Genomic DNA, 25,080 nt, shown 5'->3' with positions numbered 1-25,080 from the left:
GGGCCCTTATGATCCTGAGGCCCGGGACAACATACCCGGTTGCCCCCCCCCCCCGTCGACGTGCTTGTTGACAGCACACGCTTCATTGTGCTGGAAAATGGCATTATGAAATGAAAATGCCATTATGGAAAAAAGAAATACTTTGTGAAAAACGGGTTTCATCCTGTAAAATATCATTGTGCTGAAAAACAACATGAAATAAAAAGGCTATTGTGAAAAAGGTATAATGAAATGAAAAAGTTTGTCATAATCATATTACCTTATTTTTAAATTTAAGGGTCATGTTAATCAATATTTCAGTATGTACAAAAAAACATTTTCGATAACTAAACGCTAGAGGGTGCTCAAGTTGAATAGCAACAATTTGCAAGCTGGAGAAGAAGACATGGTGGCCCAATCCACCAACGAACTCCTCCGATTCAGCTGTCACTTATTCGGATTAGTCCAGGGGGAAGTAACGCACCACCCCGGAAAAGAAATGGCGATTAAGTGGCTGCGCTTTTCCTTCCTCTTCGTAGGAATCTTGTCGCTGTGCCTCGCCGCGTCGGGGGAAAGCAGCGGCGTGAAGAAGATGAAAATGCAGTTCGCCGCGGGGCCCTTGCTCAAGTTCCAGATTTGGTAAACGAAACGAAATGTGGCGAGTCATCGCGAGTTAGCACGACAGCGACGGAAGCTAAGGCTAACCGTCAACTCGTATGTCCAATGGCTGTTTAAAAATGTCGACCAACTAGTGACGTTAGTAAATAATTTACCAAGTAGTTACAACTTTTCAGTCCGTGGGGAGTTTTAGCCCTGTCAGTTCTTTATTGAGGCCAGTTTGAAGTGTTTGCGGGGGCTCCTCGTTTTACGACTGACTAGCGACGTGAGGTGAATATTAACGGCAGATATTTCCGTTGTCATTATTAACCCAAGATACCGCATTAGTATTACCTTAATGACGTTAGCGGGAAAAATATGTAAGGTCTACAACTGTAAAACAAAAGATGACCTGAAACAACGGCCAGTAGTGGTCATTTCTTGCATGGCACCCTGTCCGTGATCTCACTTCACCTTCACCCCCCCCCCCCAAAAAAAACTGTATCAAATAGCTCGATGGAGGAAAAAAAAAATTAACACCAAAGAACTTAAAGGGATCCTCTATTTTTAAGACAAGTAATTCTTAAAACATAAATGTTAGTATGACTTATAATAATTTGATATTAAAACACCTCTTAATGTTTTTGTTTTAATAAAGTTTGTAAAATTATTTTAAGTGATAGGTCGCCATTCTTGTTACGTCGCAGTGCGTGACGTCACTGGCCCCGAATGCCGAAATTCCAGCTTGTCACTCGTTAGCTTTCCCAACATGTCGTCAGTTCTGCCCTTCCTATTTGAACCAGATCTGAAAAGTGAAGAGCAGGACAGCACTGTCGGTCGTTCACAAGACGAGTTTCAGAGAAAAATGCGTGCAGCAAATACTTGATAAGACAAAAGTTGGGCAAAACTGGTGATGCGAGAGAGTCCAGTTGGGAACCCCGGTTGGGAGCGAGAGTGCATGCTGTTGGGATTCAGGAACTCCAGTTTTATTAGCAGATATTCAAGGTAAGCATATTGCATTTTCAAACGTTTTCCCAATATAATTATGTAGATTGTTAGCATCCAGAGCTGTCATGTGCTTTACATACAGTACAGGCCAAAGAGCACACCTTGTGTAATCCAGGTCTTGTACATTGTAACGCGTGGTAGCTAGGATACGTGTATAAAAGTACCAGAAAGGGGAAAAGCTTCCACTTACGCACATTTATTCACAAAAAATATTTCCACTTTGACCACTCTTCACTCGGGAGCTCAGCAGTACGCAAACACGCATTCCCTGACGAACTCCAACATTGTTGTAAGGTCCACGTCAGAGTCACTGTCGTCATTGTAGCGTGCCATAGTGCTTTAAAGTGCATGTGACACGAAAAAGCATGTTTATTTCATAATACACGCGGTATTTTATGCTCCTGAATGATATGGACCGCTTGGATGTGTGTGGAAGCGATCGTTATATTTATTTATTTTTTTGAATCCCGCGCCATGAAAATGAGTGACTTCCGGCTTCGGTCTTGAATTGAGGAGGAGGGCGCTGTGACGTGTACGGTAAAAGCCGTCCTCTTCACTATACAGCGTACTGTTGTGTATGAGGACGAAGGATTCAGCTGATTTTGCGGATTAATACGTTTATTTTTCGCATCACGCCAGCCAAACGGCTGCAGAAAAATCATTCTGTATGAGGGTGAGGCGTATGCGCCTTTTTGGAGTTTCAAAACAATACGCACTCTAGTGCTTGTTTTGACCGAAAGTGGATGAGTTAATTTATTAAAGTGATCCTCTGATTTAAATACATGTAGGCTCTAATAAACCACAATTGTTCTCTTGTACTAAAATATGTTGTTAGAAACACATAAAATGTTAAATCAATGGCAATATTTTATAATATTTAGTCCATATTTTGACTGATAGTTGGCGCCATGGTTTGCGGGCTCGCAGTGATGACGTAATAGGTGTCTTTCCGAATGTGTAGCGTGTTCAACAATTGCTTATTGCTGCCTAAACTCGCCAAGTAAAATGCCACGATGTGCTGCTTTTGGATGCAATTTCCAGTCAAATGGAAAAAAGGGGAGTGAAGTGAGTGGTCAAGGTGGAATTATTATTTTTAGTGAATAAATGTGCATAAGTGGACGCTTCTCCCCTTTTTTGGTCCCTGTATGCATGTATCCTACCCACCACGCGTTACAACTGGCGCCCGAACATTTTTCCTGGATCCTCAGTCAAGTAAGGGTCCCATCGTGTCTGCAATAATGGTTTTGGATCTGTCCATTTATTTTTATTCGTCGGTCCCACAGCGGCTTTTCAGATCAGTCTATTTTGTGGAATCGACGGCCTAATCGCGGCTACGATATTGCCGTGGGATCGGTCTAATTCCTGGATCTTCGAGTGAGTAAAAAACGCGGATTTGGATTAGTATTGCTATCTTTTTTTGTTGACTATTTTTTGTGGGAGTTTTCCCCAAATCATACTTAATAATTAAAGAGCATACGACATGAGAAAAAAGTCTTAAATGGCATTATTATGTGAATTAGAATCATATTTTGAGACGATTTGACTATATACAACAATTTAGCAAAGCGCAGATGACGAGAAATTAGTCTTTTAATCTGCTGATTAGCCACGCCTACCATTATAGGGCTTTAGCATCCGCAACAGGTGGATGACGTCAGCGGTAGACTGGGCTCATCGGTTTTACTATTCAGCCCATTGAGGGGGAATTATTCAGAACGAGGAAAACGCGACGAAGAGAGCTGCAAAACTTCATTGTTTCAGTCTCTCTACTCCAATATTTTTACAGGATATTCTTTTTATCCCAGTATTTTTCCCCAATAGCTATATAAATGGCTTGAGAAGGACCAGTCAGCCCGTCGAGAGGGAACTATTCACAACGAGGAAAACGCGACGAAGAGAGCTGCAAAATGTCGTTGTTTCTGTCTCTTTACTTCAATAGTTTTACAAGATATTCTTTTTATCCAAGTATTTTCCCTAATTGCTAAATAAACGGCATGATCATGACAAATAACAGTCTTGTGCTAAATGGAATATGAAATAATAGAAATGCACTTATTCAGGACGACATGGCAAAATTACTCCATAATGGTCAAAACTGTCGACTTCTTCTTTACTGTCGCACCTCCCGAACGATATTTTATGACACCTAAATAGGACATATGTCGTTTCCCTTCCCCGGCTTCGGAGAACGTAAACAAACCAAAAGGTGTGACAGCTCGCCGACATGCTAACCCGAACCGAGTGATGTTTCAAAGTCTTCGAAGCGGAAAATCACACATAAATAGCCTGGATTATTTGACATGATGACTGAGTTGTCGATTGTCTTCACGGATCGGCAAACCGCCCGGCGGAGAGCAATTTACAGTTCGTTCCCCGGAGGAGGGTGGCTGCAGTTGTTGTGCAGCTAACGTGCTAATGTGCATGAGGAGAGCTTTTTACATGCCTATCAATGATCAAACGTAAGTAGTCCTTTACTTAAAGTTTGTAGTGTTTACTTTATAATAGCTGTATTAATATTTGACATAATACTAAACAAGATGTTTACTCACTTCCTCGTAAGTCCAATGGTCCCACAGTAGTCGTCGGGCTTGTTTTGGCCAATATCCACGGTGAATGGGAACCTTTTGAAACTCCAAAAAGGCGCATACGCCTCTCCCTCATACAGAATGATTTTTCTGCAGCCGTTTGGCTGGCGTGATGAGAAAAATAAACGTATTACTCTGCAAAATCAGCTGAATCCTTCGTCCTCATACACAACAGTACACTGTATAGTGAAGAGGACGCCTTCTATCGTACACGTCACAGCGCCCTCCTCCTCAATGCAAGACCGAAGCCGGAAGTCACTCATTTTCATGGCGCGGGATTAAAAAAACTAAATAAATATAGCGATCGCTTCCACACACATCCAAGCGGTCCATATCATTCAGGAGCATAAAATACCGCGTGTATTATGAAATAAACATGCATTTTCGTGTCACATGCACTTTAAAGCATATTGTTGATCTGTAGACCACATTAGTCACTTGACGTATTTAAACCACCCTTATTTGATATTACAATCTTTAAGTACCGTAATTTCCCAAATATAACGCGCACTTTTTTCCCCAAAATCCACTTGTAAAATCATGGGTACGCATTATACACGGGTACATGGATGGAGAACGAAATATATATATATATATATATATATTAGGGCTGCAGCTATCGAATATTTTAGTAATCGAGTAATCGACTGAAAATTCTATCGATTAATCGAGTAATCGGATAAAACAAATATATTTTTAGGTGAAGAGCAATTATAAATATACATGAGAAAACAAGACATTTCATCTAATCTTGAACCGTTTTCAGTCAATCAATGTCTTTATTTTCGATGTATATTGTTGAAAACAGCCAACAATTGCATCTCAGATGTAGCTAGAATTAAAAAAAAAAGAAAAAGAAAAAAACTAATTCACTGCTTTCATTCAAAAAACTTTTAGATCTTATTTTTTTAATATATATATTACCTAAAAATGCCGTTACGCTTGATAACACACTTCACTTAAAAGTTAGGATTTTTTCCCACGTGTTTCAATTGAATTTCTCTTTGTGTCAAGCCATTTTTAAGTTCTAGTTAAGTTTTAAGTTAGTCTAAACTGTAAGTCCTGATAGAATTTTGAGTTTTTGCAGTGTTCAAAATAAATGTATGATACAGGCTGTACTGGAGCACATTAGGGACCAGTGCGACTTGGTGTTTTATCCAGCAATGACTACTGAGCTAAAATTGATAGTTAGCATGATAAAGTTTTTATTTTACACCCTCATCACTCCACAATGCTATGTTATGTTAAAGCCTGTATGTAAGACACGTTAGCCACGCATCGACAGTGGTCATAATTAATTGAAATCTAGCCCTCCGCAGGGCTAACTTTACGTGAGCTAGTAGCGACAGTAACGTTAATCTTATTTATTAGCGCTTAGCGCTGTACTGCTTTAAGATGGCGGCTGTTTAATAACGCTGCCCAGACGCGGCCGAGTCTGTCATTGCGCATCTAGTTCAACATACATGTGATCTTTATGAGACGCATCAGACGCGAGCTGTTACCAACGTAGGATCGTGCGGGCTAGTATTTGGCAACGTCGGCGTCGTTTGTGGCGGCTGTCAGCTGCAGTAAGTTTTTTTTTTTCCCCCTTCTTCCTCTCCGCACGTGACAGCGCGTTGTCCCGCATTAAAAGTAGTCCGAGCAAAACGTGATGCTTAGAGCTGTCAAAATAAACGATTACTCGAGGTGAATAAAATTACTCGGATCAGTTTTTAAACTCGAGTTACTCGAGTTGCTCGAGTACTCGTTTCAGCTCTAATATATATATATATATATATATGTAAAGACAGATTTTTTTCATTGACACGGCCATGTCGTGTTGAAGAAAACGTATGCGGCGATCCGTTGCCGACCATTACGGTACATGACGTCACCATTTTGTTTCGGTAATACCACACTGATTGGTCGAATGATTTCGTCTGTGTTAAATTCCGCTTTTTTCTCTCTTCATAAAGCACAGAATTTAGTTTCTTGAACTCATTTGAGTCAACGTTTATTGCAACCCGGACCATAACAAACATAACACAACACAGAGTTCCTGTGTCCGTCAACTATATCTGTCACTCAGGAAACTCAAACCCAAATAACAATAGTTCCTCTTGTTACAGTCCACAGCGATGCGCTTTTTCCGTTTTCCGACTTCAGTCCCCACTTTTATTTTACCGTATCAATCCATGGAAGAAACATTTATTCATCATGATGAAACGAGCAAGTTATACAGCAGCCTTTGAAAGAAAAGTCAAATCTGTGTCGTTTTCTCCTCGATTCTGGTCACTTCGAGAAGTTGTCAAATCATATTATTACCGTAAATATTGTCAGTTTATGGTAATATTTTGAACTACCAATGTGCTATACTTGTGCTGTGTTTCACCAGTCAGTAAAATGACATTTCTGTATCTGTACACGAGCTCTGTTTTCTTGTATTCTTCTATTTATTGGTGCTAAAATTAGGGTGCGCGTTATAAACAGGTACAATAATTTTCCCTAGATTTTACAAGTAAGTTTGGAGTGCGCGTTATACACGGGTGCGCCTTATATTCGGGAAATTACCGTATTTTCTTAAGGCATCTTTAGGATGTTCTGTCTGTATGCATCTAAACAAAACAAGGTGAAAGAGCACGGTAGTACTTTGGGTGTGTCAGATTTTGTAAATCTTGTAGACGTTTCATTGGTATAGCACATGTTCGCAGAACACCGTTTTTTGTTTTCCTACTCTCATCTCGTCTTATCCTGTCTTTCCTGTTCATTTTGCTTTTGCTGCTGGTTTTTGAAATATCGACAGTGTTGTCATACTCATTAATGTTCCACTCGGGTTTAAATTGAAAAGGTTGAACAGATGACATGTGTATGTCACTAGAGTCATACTCTGGAAGCCCAGCAGCGTAACCATATGACGTCACCGCCCTGCGATGTCAACAACAATGGCTTAAACTAACTTTTCAAATTGTATAAAATCTAAAACGAGAGGTTTTCGTATCAAATTATTTTAACTCATAATAAATCTTTTAAGAACTACAAGTCCTTCAGACTTTTTATGTTAATACCCTGTCATGTTGTCACAAATGGTGTCTCATAACACTGTTTCCCTAGCTTGAAAATCAGACGTTCTGGCAAACCTCTCCGTACGAAAGAACTTAAAAGACATGTTAACTTGTCCTTGGCACTTGAACATTTGGATTGTAATTGACAGTCAATTGTTCTTGGCATTTAATGAGTTAAAGAAACGGATGGGGAAAAAAAGGGTATTCATTTGTTGCTTTAATTTGGCTGTTTCCCAGCATGCATGTGTAGTTTGTTATAGGTGCTATATGGATATGGTATGCTATACTTTTTAAACGCTGTTTTAATGCCTGTGTTAAATTTGTGCATCAAATGACCACCTGAAACGTAAAATAAGCAAACATGATCGTTCACTGTCAGTAGCAAATTTCAGGTGTGTTAGAAAAGTGTTTTTGCCAGGCGGAGGCTCAGTGAAACCGCGCCACTGTCGTGGGGACGCTTGTGGATGTGCACAGGCACCTGTTCGCCCAGAGTGTTCAATCCAAACACACTCTTTTGAAGGGAAGAAAAATTTCGGGCCAGTCTCAATTAAAATGTTAAGGCTGTGTAATGTACTCACCTGGGCATTAGTGGAGCATGCATGGAGTAGAAAAGTATTTTAAATTAATACTAAAACGTCTGTATAGTACCTTTGAAGTACTGGTTTAATAAACAAAAAAACGTTAACTGTTCGGACTTAATGCAAAAATTTTAGGACTTGCCAAGAAAGAGACTTCTATGTATGGATGCCATTGATTGACATTGTTTTGTGCAATTGACTTTCATCCCTGAAGCACCATTTAAGTCCTAATTGCTTGCTGTTGCAAATAATACTGAAAATTGTGGTAACCGAGCTGCAGTGTGACAGTGTAACTTAATCAAAATAAGTTAATCACGCGCTTTTTGTAATATCGAAATTATTATTATTATTAAAACTATTATGGTCGTGAAATACTGTGAGGAATTAGTCATTAATGTCCAAACCAGATGAACTGGCTGTTCCAAAACCCATATTTGTGTTGCCGCTAGTTGTACGGATAATCTTAAATGTGTCAACAAATGATTGTCAGAGATGTTAGCTGTGTGAGAGTTGAAGATTAAAGTTTACACTGGAGCGTAAAAATGGCAGCACTATTGTCTAAATTAGCATACAGTTTGTTTCAACCACTTATTTGTGTGCTTGCAGCATCTCCTGAGGATACAAGCGGGTGTTTGAGGAGTACACGCAGGCCTTGTACCAGCGGTACCCGGACATCCGCATCGAGGGGGAGAACTACCTTCCCATTCCCGTCTATCGGTAAGGGATTATCAGGCATGAAAATCTCTCACCTTTCGGCGAAATTCGCCGTTTTGAAGTCAAAAAGGATGACCTACGTGAATCGTGTAGGGGGGTGGGGGGGTTCGGGTGTAGGCATGTGCCGGTTTTCACGGTTTACCATGCTATGAAAACGTGGCGGTTACAAAACCACTAAAATTTTCCGTCATACAGTAGTATGTATTCGTTATTTTTCATGTGTCGAAAATGCAGCCAGAAGTGGCTTGGCGCGGCAGCACTTACCCCTTCCTCTGTTTGATGGTGCGAGTGTAAGTGACGCTATTCCAGCAAACCCAAAAAGAAACACTCCAAACGCAAGGCGTAAATTCTTCAATTTATTGATCTCTCAAATCGTGGTAACTGAAATATACCAAATGAATACATTTAAAACGCTGTACAATCGTATTTTTCCACGTGTGAGTCGCTTCAACAGTTTAGCTTCATGAAAAAGTTCGCCAAAAACAAAACACACATTTTCCTTTCAAATTCAATACACAAAGTTACTAAAAACTTACAAAGACGAATGATAGGCAAGGCTTAGTTAGGAGAGCAACTTCATTGCGGTTAATCACAGCCGCTGAGAGAGAATCAAGTTTGTATGTGGGGAGGAGAAAAAGAGCGTCAAAGATCGCTAATTGCGACAGATGATCTTGTGCTAAGAACAAATTCACGTTCGCTGGACGAGGTGAGGTCTCACTCCCAATTTTTTTTTTTTAGATGAATGCATTCGCCAGCATATTGAATTTGGTGAGTAATGGTTTGAATCGTTTTCATATTTTGCGGTATGACAAAGTTACTGCCGTTTGTCGCAGCTTGCGTTGAACACTGCCAGAGCGTCCGGTGAAAAAATAGCTCCCGTTAAGGTAGCGTCAAGCTTGTGTATTTAATGGTAATATAAAAGCAGTGTTGTGAGTAATGCGTAACTGTAATCTGATTACTTTCAGTAAAGAACAATCTAACGCGTTCATTTTTCTAAATCAGTAATCTGAGTAAAATTACTTTCCTTGATGCCTGTGCGTTACTATTTTGTTATTGCCCCATAATGTATGTAGAATGAAGAATACTGTAGTCATGGGAGTGACATCACATGTCACATTTTCTAATCAAGGATTGAAAAAAAAGGGTCACGTGTATTATCATGATGCGTGAGCCGTGAGCGCTGGGAGTTTGCGGCCAAAACAACACAGCCTTGCTTCCCCTCCAGGATGCAATGAAATAGGCAGGAGATATACTACAAACGGCTGCATTTGCACACTGGAAACACAGCCATTACGTCACATTTTTGTCCAGTAAAGATGACAAAAATATCTCCGTGCGCTGCGAACTTTGCGCTGGCTCAAAAAGACTGTCGACCGCTATAAGCATCCAATTCAAGCACCACTTGGAATTACAGCACAACAGGTAACACGAAAGCCAGGACTTTTTGATACTGCCCGTGCTCAATCCTCGGTTCAAGCTCAGTTGTTGTTGAAGGTTTTGAAAGCTTAGGTTTAAAGAAATTCTAAATATCCATCTTGCCTCCTCAGCTGTAGTTTTGGCTAAGCAATGCAAACGGCTGTCTCTAAGGTGCTATCGTCACATGATCTGTTCGAAAAATAATTTGGACCCATTATGAAATAGTTTGAAGGATTCTTGTTCATTTCATTCATTTTTGTTGTTTATTTTATTGCTCTAAAACTTTTATAGACAACATTTTAATGGCCATATTCAAGGGTCTTTATTTTAAAGGGGAAGCAGAATTTTTTACATTAGGCTTAATCTTTGAGTTAGCCGGGGTTTAATTAGTCGTTGGAGTTGATTTGAACAAATTCTGTGCAGTTTGCCAGTTATTTGTTAGTTTCAGGGGTCCGGAGTGGCTAAGCTAGTGCGAGTCAATGGTGGTTGAAATCAACTCCTTCAACTAATTAAACCCCCGCTCAAATATTAAGCCTTATGTGAAAAATTAAAATGGTCAAATTCGCCACATGTAGGACGATTCGCCGACAGAGGACATTTTGGCAGAACGCCGGAACATATTTCCTCAACACCTTTCTCACCTTTTTAACCCCTGACCCAATTTCATGCCTGATTATTCGCTGGTGCCGAGTCATGAGCGGTGTGTAAGCTGATTTGTCAAAGCAGTCTGTAAGGACGACCAGCGTGATTGTCAATTGAGGGAACGATTTATTGTTCACGCAAGCTGCTTTAAGTGTGAACATACAGTGCCTTGCAAAAGTATTCGGCCCCCTTGAACCTTGCAACCTTTCACCACATTTCAGGCTTCAAACGTAAAGATATAAAATTTTAATGTTTTTGTCAAGAATCAACAACAAGTGGGACACAATCGTGAAGTGGAACAAAATATATTGGATAATTTAAACTTTTTTAACAAATAAAAAACTGAAAAGTGGGGTGTGCAATATTATTCGGCCCCCTTGCGTTAATACTTTGTAGCGCCACCTTTTGCTCCAATTACAGCTGCAAGTCGCTTGGGGTATGTTTCTATCAGTTTTGCACATCGAGAGACTGACATTCTTGCCCATTCTTCCTTACAAAACAGCTCGAGCTCAGTGAGGTTGGATGGAGAGTGTTTGTGAACAGCAGTCTTCAGCTCTTTCCACAGATTCTCGATTGGATTGAGGTCTGGACTTTGACTTGGCCATTCTAACACCTGGATACGCTTATTTTTGAACCATTCCATTGTAGATTTGGCTTCATGTTTTGGATCATTGTCCTGTTGGAAGATAAATCTCCGTCCCAGTCTGAGGTCTTGTGCAGATACCAACAGGTTTTCTTCCAGAATGTTCCTGTATTTGGCTGCATCCATCTTCCCGTCAATTTTAACCATCTTCCCTGTCCCTGCTGAAGAAAAGCAGGCCCAAACCATGATGCTGCCACCACCATGTTTGACAGTGGGGATGGTGTGTTCAGGGTGATGAGCTGTGTTGCTTTTACGCCAAACATATCGTTTTGCATTGTGGCCAAAAAGTTCAATTTTGGTTTCATCTGACCAGAGCACCTTCTTCCACATGTTTGGTGTGTCTCCCAGGTGGCTTGTGGCAAACTTTAAACAAGACTTTTTATGGATATCTTTGAGAAATGGCTTTCTTCTTGCCACTCTTCCATAAAGGCCAGATTTGTGCAGTGTACGACTGATTGTTGTCCTATGGACAGACTCTCCCACCTCAGCTGTAGATCTCTGCAGTTCATCCAGAGTGATCATTGGCCTCTTGGCTGCATCTCTGATCAGTCTTCTCCTTATTTGAGAAGAAAGTTTGGAAGGACGGCCGGGTCTTGGTAGATTTGCAGTGGTCTGATGCTCCTTCCATTTCAATATGATGGCTTGCACAGTGCTCCTTGAGATGTTTAAAGCTTGGGAAATCTTTTTGTATCCAAATCCGGCTTGAAACTTCTCCACAACAGTATCTCGGACCTGCCTGGTGTGTTCCTTGGTTTTCATAATGCTCTCTGCACTTTAAACAGAACCCTGAGACTATCACAGAGCAGGTGCATTTATACGGAGACTTGATTACACACAGGTGGATTCTATTTATCATCATGGGTCATTTAGGACAACATTGGATCATTCAGAGATCCTCACTGAACTTCTGGAGTGAGTTTGCTGCACTGAAAGTAAAGGGGCCGAATAATATTGCACGCCCCACTTTTCAGTTTTTTATTTGTCAAAAAAGTTTAAATTATCCAATAAATGTTGTTCCACTTCACGATTGTGTCCCACTTGTTGTTGATTCTTGACAAAAAAATTAAATTTCATATCTTTATGTTTCAAGCCTGAAATGTGGCGAAAGGTCGCAAGATTCAAGGGGGCCGAATACTTTTGCAAGGCACTGTATGCTGAGTTAAGTCAACATATATGTGCTTATTCATTGGCTATGGCCGACTCGCTATATATAAAGAAAGACGTCCCAGATCCGTCACGTGATCGGAAATTGGGCCCGATTTTGAAATTTTCAGAGAAATCAGGTGAAAAAGATTGGGCCTTAAATTGTATTTATTTTTAAGTACTAACTCATGGGCTGCCATTAACGGTGAAAGATGTCCGTTCCAATTTGACTGGGAGCTGGCAGCGGTCCTTTGATCGCTGACAGTCAAAATGGTTGTACGTCTATTGACATTACTGGCAATGAAACACGATCCCTCAATAAAAGCCTTCCCAATTGAAATGGATTTGATGTCTATTACTGTCAGTGGCTGTAAATGACTTGCAAAGAACAAAAGAGGTATAAGTACCTACGGTACAAAAGTTTGTGGTCGCTTAGACCCCAAACTTTTGAACAGTAGTGTATAGAGACTATATCTTTGCAGGCCAACAATACAATATTCAGTGACAGTGAAAAAGCCAAGAAAATTACAACCAAGATAGTGCAATTAATCACATTGTAAAACTAAATATGGAAACGTTATTTGTTCCCAGCCTTATTTTGTGCTGCACAACAGATTTGCTAAAAAAAAAACAAAAAACTGCTGAACCAATAACCCGTTTATAGGCTAAATGTGGGATAGCTTTGTTCTAATTGGGGTAAAAGGGACATTACAATTGACATTTTTCCCCCTCTCCCTTATTCATTTCCGAGGTATCTGAGTGGGACTCTGTATCAGCAGATCCCTAAAATCAGGTGACTCAGACTCAAACTTTCCATGCAAAAATATGTGATCGGGACATCCCTAAAACTGTATATGTGCCACTTACATTTGACTTGTTGTCTTGACATTCAAGTGAGGTCCATTTAAATACAATATATCATAATTCATGTAACCGAAAAAAAATACTATTACTACAAAATACTGTTTGTATACATAAAAGTCAATCAACTTTGTTTGTTTTGAACATTTTAAAAATCCGCAAAGGAGTCCAAAGTGCTTTACATACCATAAAACAGCAAAATGAGTTAACGTTCAAAGATAAAAGAAACTAGAGCTGAAACGAATACTCGAGCAACTCGAGTAACTTGAGTTTAAAAACTGATCCGAGTAATTTTATTCACCTCGAGGAATCGTTTAATTTTGCCAGCTCTAAGCATCATGTTTTGCTCGGACTACTTTTAATGCGGGACAACGCGCAGACGTCACGTGCGTAGAGGAAGAAGCAATTAAAAAAAAAAAAAAAAAACTTGCTGCAGCCGACAGCCGCTACAAACTATGCCGACGTTGCTAAAAACTACGCCCGCATGATGCTAGTGCGGTAGCAGGTAGTGTCCGATGCGTCTCATAGATATCGCATGCATTTAGGATTAGATTTGAAATGACAGACTCGGCCTCGTCTGGGCAGCGTTAGTAAACAGCTGCCATCTTTAAGCAGTAGACTTCTCATCGCTAATAAACATAACGTTACTGTCACTCGCTCACATACACGTTACGTTAGCCCTTCGGAGGGCTAGGTTTCTATTGATTATGACCACTGTCGATGCGTGGCTAACGTGTCTTAAATACAGGCTTTATTTAATCTGTAAAAACACAGCGCTGTAGAGTGATGAGGGTGTAAAATTAAAGCATAATAAAGCTAACTGTCAGTTTTAGCTCAGTAGTAATTGCTGAATAAAACACCAAGTAGAAGTGGTCCCTAATGTGCTCCAAGACAGCAGGTATCATACATTTATTTTGAACACTGCAAAAACTCAAAATCCTATCCGTACTTACAGTTTAGACTAACTTAAAACTTAACTAGAACTTGAAAAATAGCTTGACACAAATGGAAATTAAATTGAAACACGTGGGGAAAAACACACACAAGCACAAACACAAGCGTAATTACATTTTTAGGTACGTTTTTATAAGATCTAGAAGTTTTTGAGTGAACGCAGTTAATTTCTTTCTAGTCACATCTGAGATGCAATTGTTGGCTGTTTTCAACAATGTACATCGAAAATAAAGACATTGATTGACTGAAAATGGTTCAATATCGGATTAACTTTTTTTCTCATGTATATTTATAATTGCTCTTTACCTTTAAAAAAATGTTTTATCCGATTACTCGATTAATCGATAGAATTTTCAGTCGAATACTCGATTACTAAAATATTTGATAGCTGCAGCCCTAAAAGAAACACATAAAAATAAAATAAATAAAAGATAAGGTCATAAACAGTCATTGCACATTAAAAGCTGAAGAAAAATAAAATATTTTAAGGCGTGATTTGAAATCCATAAGTGAAGGGGCCTGTCTAATAGTAAGTGGTAATTGGTTCCACAGCCTGGGCGCCATCACCGCAAATGCACGGTCACCTCTAAGCTTCAGCCTTGATCTTGGGACTTCTACAAGCAGGTGGTCAGCTGAGGGTTCTGGTTGGACTGCACAAGATTATTCAAACATTTAAAAACAAATAATATCCTAAAATGTATCCGGTAATGTACTTGGAGCCAGTGAAGAGATGCAAAAATTGGGGTGATATGTTTGCGCCTGCGGGTTCTTTTTAGGAGTCTTTAAAAACCTTATTTACTGAAATGTATTTTAAAGGGTATTAAAACACTAAGGGGCTGTGAGATATCAATAGAACCGTTATGTGGCAAGATAACAAATATTAATAAAATTGACAAAAAAATAAATCACATTCATGAGCAATTTTGGAAAATAGATCGAAAATTACGAGCATTTCCGAAAGTATTCCGGAAACAGCCGAATGGGGCGGAGACATCATAACAAGGAAACGAAAGGTCGAGGCAGGTGCGACCGTTGTTTATGTTTGCGTTTGTGTTTTATCAAAAAATCGCTAAAATGGTTCAAACCTGTCATGCTATGTGGTCTACAAATTGCCATTTGTTGCAATGTACTACCCATGAGTTCCCGAACGCGAGAAAAAGAGCTGGACTGCGCAGACAATGAGTAAAATTCGTCCGTGCTAAGAGGGCTAATTTTGCAGACCCGGCCTCCATCACGGTTTTGTATGGTGCACATTTTACACCTGAAAGCTATTCGAACTATGGACAAATGAAATCAGGTTTTGCTAAGAAATTGCGGATGAAAGCAGATGCGGTGCCCACCATACACGCGCAGACACCTAAATGTCCCGAGATATCAAGAAAGAGAACGATGACTGGTTCTGATGAGACCACCCCAGGCTAACCAAAGGAGCGGAGCAGCCAAGCTCGAAATGGCCAGAGTGAGTACTCTTTTATAATAAAAACATATCACGCATTGGATATAGGACTGGACACATGTATAAATTATCGCTCGTAAAATATATAGAACAAATCCTCTAATCCCATTCATATTTGTGTCTGTTGGCAGAGCAAAAACCTATGATAGCACAATAAATGATATTTATTCTATACATCATTTTTTTACGGTCACAGTGTATCAGCTTCACAAAAAGAAATGCAAAACAAACCATTCGGTGTTTCCCACAAGATATGTTGTCGGTGTTTCATCAGTGTGATTGCTCCCCTCAATGATCCTTTCATTAGGCTGCAATGGCTTTCGTTTGGGCTCAAATTGATAACCCAAAACACCAAAGAAAGGTTCAAAACGCTCCTCGTCACCATTAGAAGAATGTTCGTTACGTCGGATTCGTCGCTGCAACTAAAAACAAAATTGTCCGCCATCATCGCCGCCATTCAGTACCAAGCACTGAGCCGGTTGTTTCCTTGTCGTGACGTCACACACACAATATACTAGATTTCCAGGATCTCGGGGGCGGGTCCTTTTAGCTTGACAATCGATCCAAATTTCTATCATTTTCTTGGTGTTGCGATGTGTGTAATTACACGAAGTGGCATGATATGAATCCAAAAGGCATGCGTTTATGGATAAATGATGGAATATTAGCATTTCCCCAGGTGTTGTCATACCCTTTAAAGGGACTATACAATTTGGCATTTTGTTTTACTCACGACTGCCACCTCCGGCCTAAAGTGTAACTGCAGCTTGTGTTAAGCTCGTGCTTTGCGCGCATGCTTGTATGAGCACGAACATAAAACAATGAGCGTTCGGCTTATCAAATCGGCACTACAAACATAAAAACAGTTAGTAGCAAGTCTTAAGTGTGTTAGAAAAGTGTTTTTGCCAGGGGTGACACACCGCAGCTGTTGCGGGGAAGCGCATGGACGTGCACAGGCGCGTGTTTGCTTTTTGGGGCAGTCTCAGTTAAAATATAACGGCTCTGTACTCAAGTCATTGATGGAGCATGCTTGGAGTAGAAAAGCATTTTAAATTTAATTTGAAACTCCTGTATAGTCCCTTTAAATGTGCACTTTTTATTTGTCTGCAAACCACACATTAGAAGGACCAGTTGAGAATTGCTGTTTTTTGTCCACTGTAAGCAAGAAAATACAATTTCCGTTAAGTGGTCCCAAAGGGTTACAGTAATGTCTGTGCTAATGACACCCAAGAGTCTGCATGGGCTGAGTTGAAATAAAAAGACAAACACAATTAGTTCCACGATAAAATTTTGTTTTTAACTGTGCAAGCAGTAGGATTTTTTTTCAACTAAAGTTTAATATTTGACTAATCCCAAATTGCGCTGTCGAATCTTGCGCAGGATATTATCATTTTCAAAGTTGTTGTTACTATAGCTAATAATTTAATCATGTCGGTTATCTAGTTTTAATGTTTACAGCAAATGTACAGTAGGTTATCAAAAGGATCTGAGTCACATGCGTCCAGATAACATCCACACATGGCTGGTTTTAAAAGCTGCTGTTTTGTTTGCTGTCCTTCCCCACAGGCACATCGCTTCCTTCCTGTCTGTCTTCAAACTGCTGGTGATCGGGATGATCATTATTGGCAAAGATCCATTTGCTCTCTTTGGCATACAAGCCCCGGGGGTCTGGGAGTGGGGACAGGGAAATAAGGTACACTTGAGTGGATGTATGTATGAATGTAAGAAACTGTGTTAATTGCTTGGGGTGTAGTTTTGTGTTTTTGTGACTTTATTTAGTAGGTATACATCCTCAAGGGTGTTGATTCAAGAACGCGTTGCACGCAATGTACGTGTCAACCCCCTCGGGATTTAATTAGCCCGTCTTCCGTGTTATGTTTGCAGCTGATTTGCTGTCATGGCTCATATTTGTGGGAAAGGCTAAGAATGGACAGTGTTGTAGTTGGCAACGTGCACTTAAATGCGGTTTTTCACCATTGCTTTCAGATATATGCGTGCATGATGGTGTTCTTCCTCAGCAACATGATTGAAAACCAATTGATGTCCACGGGAGCGTTTGAAATAACATTAAATGGTGAGTACATTTGGACTTTTATTACCATGTGGAAGCTCTAGACGTAACATTAAAAAAATTCCATGACATCATAAAATGTAAACTTAAGAGGCACTCTACTCAGATTCCAATATTTTGCATAAGATAGGTCGAAATGGAAGTTTGCCCTTGGTTGAAGTGTATTAAAAAAGTAAATATTGGATTGCGATCATGTTTGGAAGTTAAATCCTACTGCAGATGGAGGATTGGAAATTGTGCAAAATGTGACGTGACACTGCACAAATATGCAAGTGTCAGCCCTCTTAACTCATTCACTCCCAGTCATTTTCACCGGTGCAACCCCCTTCGCTCCCGGCTGTTTTACTGGATTTTGACTAATTTTGCAAGGCCCGCAGAAAATTCTGTTCTAATGCTATATAAACATGGAGCCCACCAAAAGAAAGATTACTCTCTTCTTTCAGCAGGAAAAAAAGTTAATATCTTTTTCCATTCTTTAGAAAGCAGCATTTGAAAATAGCTTAGTTTGAGCAATTTTCCAATTTCTGATGAAAAAACTGAGAAATTTCAAACATAACTTTGACTTTAACACAGCTATTTTTTGCTTTAGTTACATCCCAAACATCTGATGTTTTCCTTTTACAAAATAACGTAAACAACAAGAAAAATAGAGCTTTTGATAGCAAAGTAACAATTTATTTATACATAACTGAGAGATGATGCTGTTGTGGCCGCGACACCTGGGGTAAACTTTTCCCTTATCGCAGCCTGTTGCATAAAGATGGATTTTTTTTTTGTCTTTCTTTTGTGGTGACCACTGCCTTGTGGCGGGGTTCGCCTGGGAAACTTCTGTCCCTGGGGGGAATTGGTTTGGCCATGTTGAGTTTCCGGCTGAGTCGCGGGACACTGGAGGGCGCAGGGAACGTGAGCGGCTGAGCACGGCAGCGCGGGCTCTGCTCGGCGAGCAGCACGGACTCAACGGCATCGTCCGCTGCACTGGTGGTCCCGGTCGTTCTGCTCGGTCGTCCAGCGCCTGGCATCCTGGGCATCTTCCCGGTTGTTCTGCTCGGTCGTCTGCCGCCTGGCATCCTGGACATCCATTCGGTTGTCTTCCGCCGGCGCCCCGGCCGTGCGGCCCGACCATTCGTTCAGTTGAATCAGGTTGGGGGTCTTACCAAATGCGCTACTGCCCTCCAGTGGCCAGTTTTATTGCTTTAAAATGGATTTTCAGCATTGTGCTTTGGAGCTAGGTCGAATCAGAACCTAGAGATGTCTCTTGTGAAAAAAAAAACGTAAAAGACGTATAAATATGTCTTTGGGGCATTGAAACAATTAAAAATAGAACGTATTAATACGTTTTGGGAAGCAAATGAGTTAATTAAGCTGAAGGTTGCTGCAAACAGTAAATAAACAATACCAGTGTTATTTTTGGAAGCCCTTTTAATTTTTTTGTCTTGTACAGTTGTACCTGTGTACAAAAATACTTATTAGTCTCCTATTTTAGTAATTTCAAAATGTCCGTCTTCGTCAATTTTAGTCGATGAAATCTCATACAAGTTTCGTCTACAGTCGACTGTTACTCAAAATGTAATGCGATCATATTTTGATTTCCAAAAAGAGGACACAAATAACAGACATAAATAATCCCCGTTTAGTCTCATATTCAAAGTTTATATGGATTGATAGAACGCATGCACGCACTGTGCGTTCTTGACGTACATACATACGATCAGTTTGCCCCGACTCTCGGCCATGTAAGTAAAGGTGTGTGAAATTTCCGATTATTCGCGATTCGGCCGTGGAAGATTCGAGAACTATTCACAAACATCCAAATTCCGATTATTTAATTATGCCAAATAAAGCGGAACTCACACGTCACACGTCAGCGCGGTCTTTGTGACGCTATGGGGAACAGACAAAGAGTACACATCCACCACTCAGGCTTCCTAGATACAAAACAGCAACAAGCATGGCTGACCTAACCAACCAACCTCTTGCTGAGATCAGACCTGCTCTCAAAAATTATAAAAGCAAACCTTTGGAATTAGTTTGGATTCGACTAGAAAATCTTCTTCTAGAAAATAGGGAATTTCGAAGAATGTTGAGAGCAATAGAGCCGAAGAACGTCACCCCATCCCGACGCTATTTCACTGACACGGCAGTCCAGGTGTTCTGTCAAATTTTGTGCCCCATTAGAAATTGCAACTTTGCGGTTCTGCGCATGCACGTAATGTTAAAAATGGCCGTGAATGCAGCGGTTCACAAGTAAACATTGCAAACTTTCTTTAAAGAAAGGAATATTTACTTATGTTTGATCATGGATGGACATGTAGAGAAGTTCTCCTCAGACACATCTCGCAATGTTAGCTGCAAACAAAAACTGCATGCCGCTCTCTCACTGTTGAAGTCTTCGCCGTGTCGTTAAGCATTAATTTACACCATATTCGTGTTGCACATGTATGTTTATGATGTAACTTGTTTATTTAGCACCTTTGCATAACATTGAGAGCCCAACTGAATGTAAAAGAGGGCTAATTCACCACCACAACCGCTTAGGGAGCAAAATACTATAAGGGAGAAAAATTTGAAAGAAACCCGGCTCTTTACAAACTGACAAAAGTAGCTATTTGCGCCATCGCTGTCGAATCTAGACTGAGTCGCGGTTACGTGCAATGCATGAAAACCACACCGGCGCTAACATGGCTAAGCTGCTAAACGGTGCTGTTAATGACTGGAACTAGGCATGTGCCGGTATGAGATTTTGACAGTACGATAACCGTGAGCAAAAATACTGCGGTATCACGGTATTGCAATTATAGCTCCAAAATTTTGAGATGTAAATTTTTTTTTTTTTTTTTTTTTTTTTAAACCCAACTTTTTTCCATTGAATTTTTTTTTTTTTTTTTTCAGAACATATTTGCAAATTGGAACATGAATATAATGTGAAAATAAATTAATGTGAAAATAAATAAATTAACAAAAAATAACAAATATTTTATACAAAATTAAAATAAATAGAACCTAGACTATACCCACAGCCACAGCTCAAGTTGCTCAATAATAGAGCAAGAACAAAATAATTGCTATAAAAAATTAAAAACACTTCTAAATAAAATTAAAAATATATACTGTATGACTTTTTTTGAGGGGGAGAAGCTGAAGTTTCGCCATTTTCAGCCACTGTGTCAACTCTCTTCTACATGATGTCATGCCTTTGTGTTAAAGAGAACAAAGAATTCATAAGTTAATAAGTTAAAAATGTCTAAGTTAGTTTTATAAGTTAGTTAAAATGTAAATATTGTTGAGGAAAGGTTTCATCTAAAACAAAAAGTGAGGAGTGAGACCTCCTTTCGCAATTAGCGATCTTTGACGCGATCCTCCCCCCCCCCCCCCCCCCCCTTCATTCAAGCTTGTTTCTCACTCAGCGGCTGTGAGACACAAAAACGTCGACGAAGCTGCTCTCCCAGCTTAGCCTAGGCTAACATTCGTCTTTGTAAGTTTTAGTTAGTTTGTATATTGAATTTGAAAGGAAAATGTATATTTTGTTTTTGGCGACCTTTTTCATGGTGCTACTGCTATCCTGTTGAACCTACTCACATGTGGAAAAATACAGTTGTATAACGTTTTCAATGTATTCATTTGTATATTTCACCACGATTTGAGAGCTCAATAAATTGAAGAAAAGTACGCCTTGTGTTTCGAGGGTTTGTTTTTGGGTTTGCTTGCTGTTTAGCAGAATAGCGTCACTGACACTCACGGCAACAAACGGGAAGGGTGAGCGCTGTCGCACCAAGCCACTTCGGCTGCATTTTGGCACATGAAAAATAGCGAATACCGTACTAAGGTATGACGGAAAATTTTAGTGGTTTTGAAACCGCGACGTTTTCACACCACGGTAAACCGTGAAACCGGTAACCGGCACAAAAAAAGACGATTTTGCAGCTAGTATGGTTGTAGCTGCCCAGCTGGGTAACTTAAGCCATCTTGACACACGCAGAACATTGTTTTTTTTAACTGCACGAGTCAATGCACAGCGCAACACACTTTCATCTGAGCATGTTGATCAATTCCTGCTCTTGTACAAGAACATGGAATTTTCTCAGTAGCTAAACACACTTGACCTGTCCTGAATATTGTTGGTTTGAATGTAAAAGGACTTTTGTTATTAATGTTATTCTTTATTATTATTTTTTGGAATTATTTGTACCTCAGGGAAATCCGTTACTCTTTACATGTTCATGTTTACACAACTTAAAAAGCAGAAAGGCACTTTTTTGAGCCATTTGTATTGAAATAGTAGTACACATTGTCTTTCATTTATACCTGAGTACGTTTTTGGTTGGATAAAAATTAATATATTTTTGCAAAATGTTACAATTTATTATGTTGATATAGAATGAGGACTTGAGTATTTTATTTACTGTTATGAACTGTTAACTTGATACTGAAATGGTAGTTTAACCCCGAGAGGATTTTAAACAAACAAAACAACACTTACAAAACATTAAAAGCAGCATCAATAATCAATTTATAATCAAATCATAGCCTCTGAATCGTAATTGCAATGGAATTGTGAGGTGCTCCAAGATTCCAGCCTTTACATGTAAGCAACAGTACTGCTCATTTGGCGCACAGAAAGAAAACTGAGCATTCTCATGTAGGGTTGTTCCGATCATGTTTTTTTGCTCCCGATCCGATCGTTTTAGTTTGAGTATCTGCCGATCCCGATATTTCCCGATCCGATTGCTTTTTTTTTTTTGCTCCCGATTCAATTCCAATCATTCCCGATAATTTTTCCCGATCATATACATTTTGGCAATGCATTAAGAAAAAAATGAATAAAACTCGGACGAGTATATACATTCAACATACAGTACATAAGTACTGTATTTGTTTATTATGACAATAAATCCTCAAGATGGCATTTACATTTTTAACATTCTTTCTGTGAGAGGGATCCACGGATAGAAAGACTTGTAATTCTCAAAGGATAAATGTGACTTTTTATATTGTGACTAAATATTACCATCTAGTGTATTTGTTGAGCTTTCAGTAAATGATACTGTAGCCATTTAACTATTCTGCCCAAATGCATGATGGGAAGTGCAACCATGACTGTGCGAAGTGGCACCAATTGATATGTCTTCTCTGCGTTGGGTGTAGAGAAAAAGATCAACTACCTTTCTTCGCCACATTGCTTTCCCACGATATTTCTAATTGTTGAGAGAGGGATTTTAAGGCTTTAGCCAAGTAAAAAAGAGGCCCCAAAGCTAGCCAAAATTCACTCTACTCATATTATGCCGCCTTTTAGCTCTATACAGTGGGGAGAAGGAGTATTTGATACACAGTCAATGGGAAAACCCATTGGCAGTGTATCAAATACTTGTTCTCCCCACTGTATATAGGTAAATCAGCACCATTATAGATTGAACGCGACAATGCGTAAGTGGGTCGTGCAGCGCATGCGTTGATTAGTTTAAAAAAAAAAATTTACTGCCGTTAACGCAATAAATTTGATAGCCCTACTTTAAGACAAAACTAAAGACTTTGGATGAGTGTAAGACATTTTGTCTGTAACGTTAAATACAATTAGAAAATGATTTAATTAGAAAATATATATATATTAAAAAAACGGCATGTCCGATATTTTTTTGCCGATTCCGATACTTTAAAAATGACGTGATCGGACCCGATCGATCGGGACATCTTTATTCTCAGGCTTACCCAGCCCCCCATTTCATTTTTTATGACTCTTGTCAAAAGCCCGCCTCTTCCCTTAAAGCAGAGTTGAAGGTAACGCTAATATACAGCTCCATCGCTGCCGTCCTCTGTGCCTCTTGCTCTCTGCTGACGTAATTGCTGCATGAAGTTCACAAAATATTAAATGTGATGGTTCACTTATTTTTCCCCCTTTTGTCATTGTTTGCATACTATGCTCATTAAAATAAGAAAACCTATAACTGTTTGGGTGATTTTAGTTGACTGTTTTATTATCTGTGTGATTTTGACTAAGATCAGATCACATTTGATGGTGATTTTATGCAGAAATGTGAGAAATTCCAAAAGGTTCAGATACTTTTTCATACCACTGTATTGATAGCTACATCCCTATTTTCTTTGTGTGCAGATGTACCAGTGTGGTCCAAACTGGCGTCGGGTCACCTGCCCTCCATGCAGCAACTAGTGCAGATCCTGGACAATGAAATGAAGATGAACGTTCACATGAACACAAGGCCGCTCCACCACCCTTAACAGCCTTTCTCACTGTGTGGCCGCAGCCATGTGCCCCTCCATGTAAGCTTGCTAGAATTTTCCCCCGTTCAGTAGTGACTCCTGAATCTCACCTCCTGTTCTCCCATCCAGGTTTGAGGTGGGCCTCTCGCGGGGCTGTGACGTGATGTTTATGAAGGTCTGCACTGAAAGCAGAACCACTGCTAGCGCAGACTTGATGCTCCCCACATCTTTCGTCAGCACGCCCCTCAGAGATGACCCGCCTCTTACTCGAGAGTGGGCTTGATGGCGACACTGCCAGCCAACTCGATTATTTTCTTTTACTATCACTCCTATCTCATGAATTCAGACATCAAATGAAAAGATTTATGTGGTTGCTTATAAAGTAGTCTTTAATAAAAATTGTTATTTGTACCACTGAGCCAAACACGGAGTGTCTAGAAAGTCGGTGTTCTGTTTATTAACAGACATGTTTTCATACAGAAACGTAAAAATTTGTGCTAATTCCACATTTTCCCAAAATTGGACAAAAACTGTCGTCACCTTGTCTTTATAGTTCACGTGCAATGTGCACAGTTCCAACAGACTTCTTTCAATATTCTGCATTCCATATTTAAACTTTATCAACAACAAAAAAATCTATGTTCAGTGATTTTCTGAACCTGTGTAGAATACTAAAAGTTTATTCTTGTCCAAGTAGCTACGCCCTGTAGAAAAGCAATTCTTGTCATGCTGTTGTCCAATTAACATTGGGAGAATGTTTTTGCTATGATTTGAGTAATTTTTATATTTGCTTAACTTGGAAAGAGTTGATATGATGAATAAAAAGCTATTGTAACTATGGATCAGCGAGGGTCTTCCTTATTTAGAGACATTCCTGCAGGCAGCCCATGATGAACGCACGTTCATGCTGGCTCATCAGGACGTTGGTGCTGACCTCCAGAAGTTTTTTGCCAAAGACTTTGAGGCTCAGGGTCGGTGCGCTCTTCTGGTGCAGAGGCGTCAGAAGACAAAAGTTGAGTTGTTGGATGGACAAGTGGATTTTCACCCGGGCGGCCAACACAAACAGCTCATCCTTCAGTAGCGACAGTCCGCCAGTGGGCACCTCCTCTGTACATTTACACTGCAGGTAAGGCGCATTACACTTTAATAGCAGCCGCTCCATTTTTACTTGTACATTAC

The 25,080-nt window shown here is 39.8% G+C and overlaps 1 protein-coding gene across 1 annotated transcript; it reads left to right on the top strand.

The window, feature by feature from the left end:
• The first annotated feature begins 394 nt into the window (after positions 1–394).
• On the top strand, positions 395–24,741 carry selenot1a (selenoprotein T, 1a). The gene is made up of 6 exons (XM_057857577.1): positions 395–618; positions 8,395–8,505; positions 17,184–17,310; positions 17,604–17,691; positions 23,795–23,961; positions 24,031–24,741. Exons 1-5 carry the CDS (start codon positions 479–481, stop codon positions 23,917–23,919), a joined length of 591 nt encoding a protein of 196 aa, XP_057713560.1. The 5' UTR covers positions 395–478; the 3' UTR covers positions 23,920–23,961; positions 24,031–24,741.
• Positions 24,742–25,080: the final 339 nt, after the last annotated feature.

The sequence above is a fragment of the Corythoichthys intestinalis genome, chromosome 14, assembly GCF_030265065.1.
Source record: "Corythoichthys intestinalis isolate RoL2023-P3 chromosome 14, ASM3026506v1, whole genome shotgun sequence".
Lineage (NCBI taxonomy): Eukaryota > Metazoa > Chordata > Actinopteri > Syngnathiformes > Syngnathidae > Corythoichthys > Corythoichthys intestinalis.
Note: the sequence above shows the minus strand (reverse complement) of the source record. Positions and strands in the feature narration are given on the sequence as shown.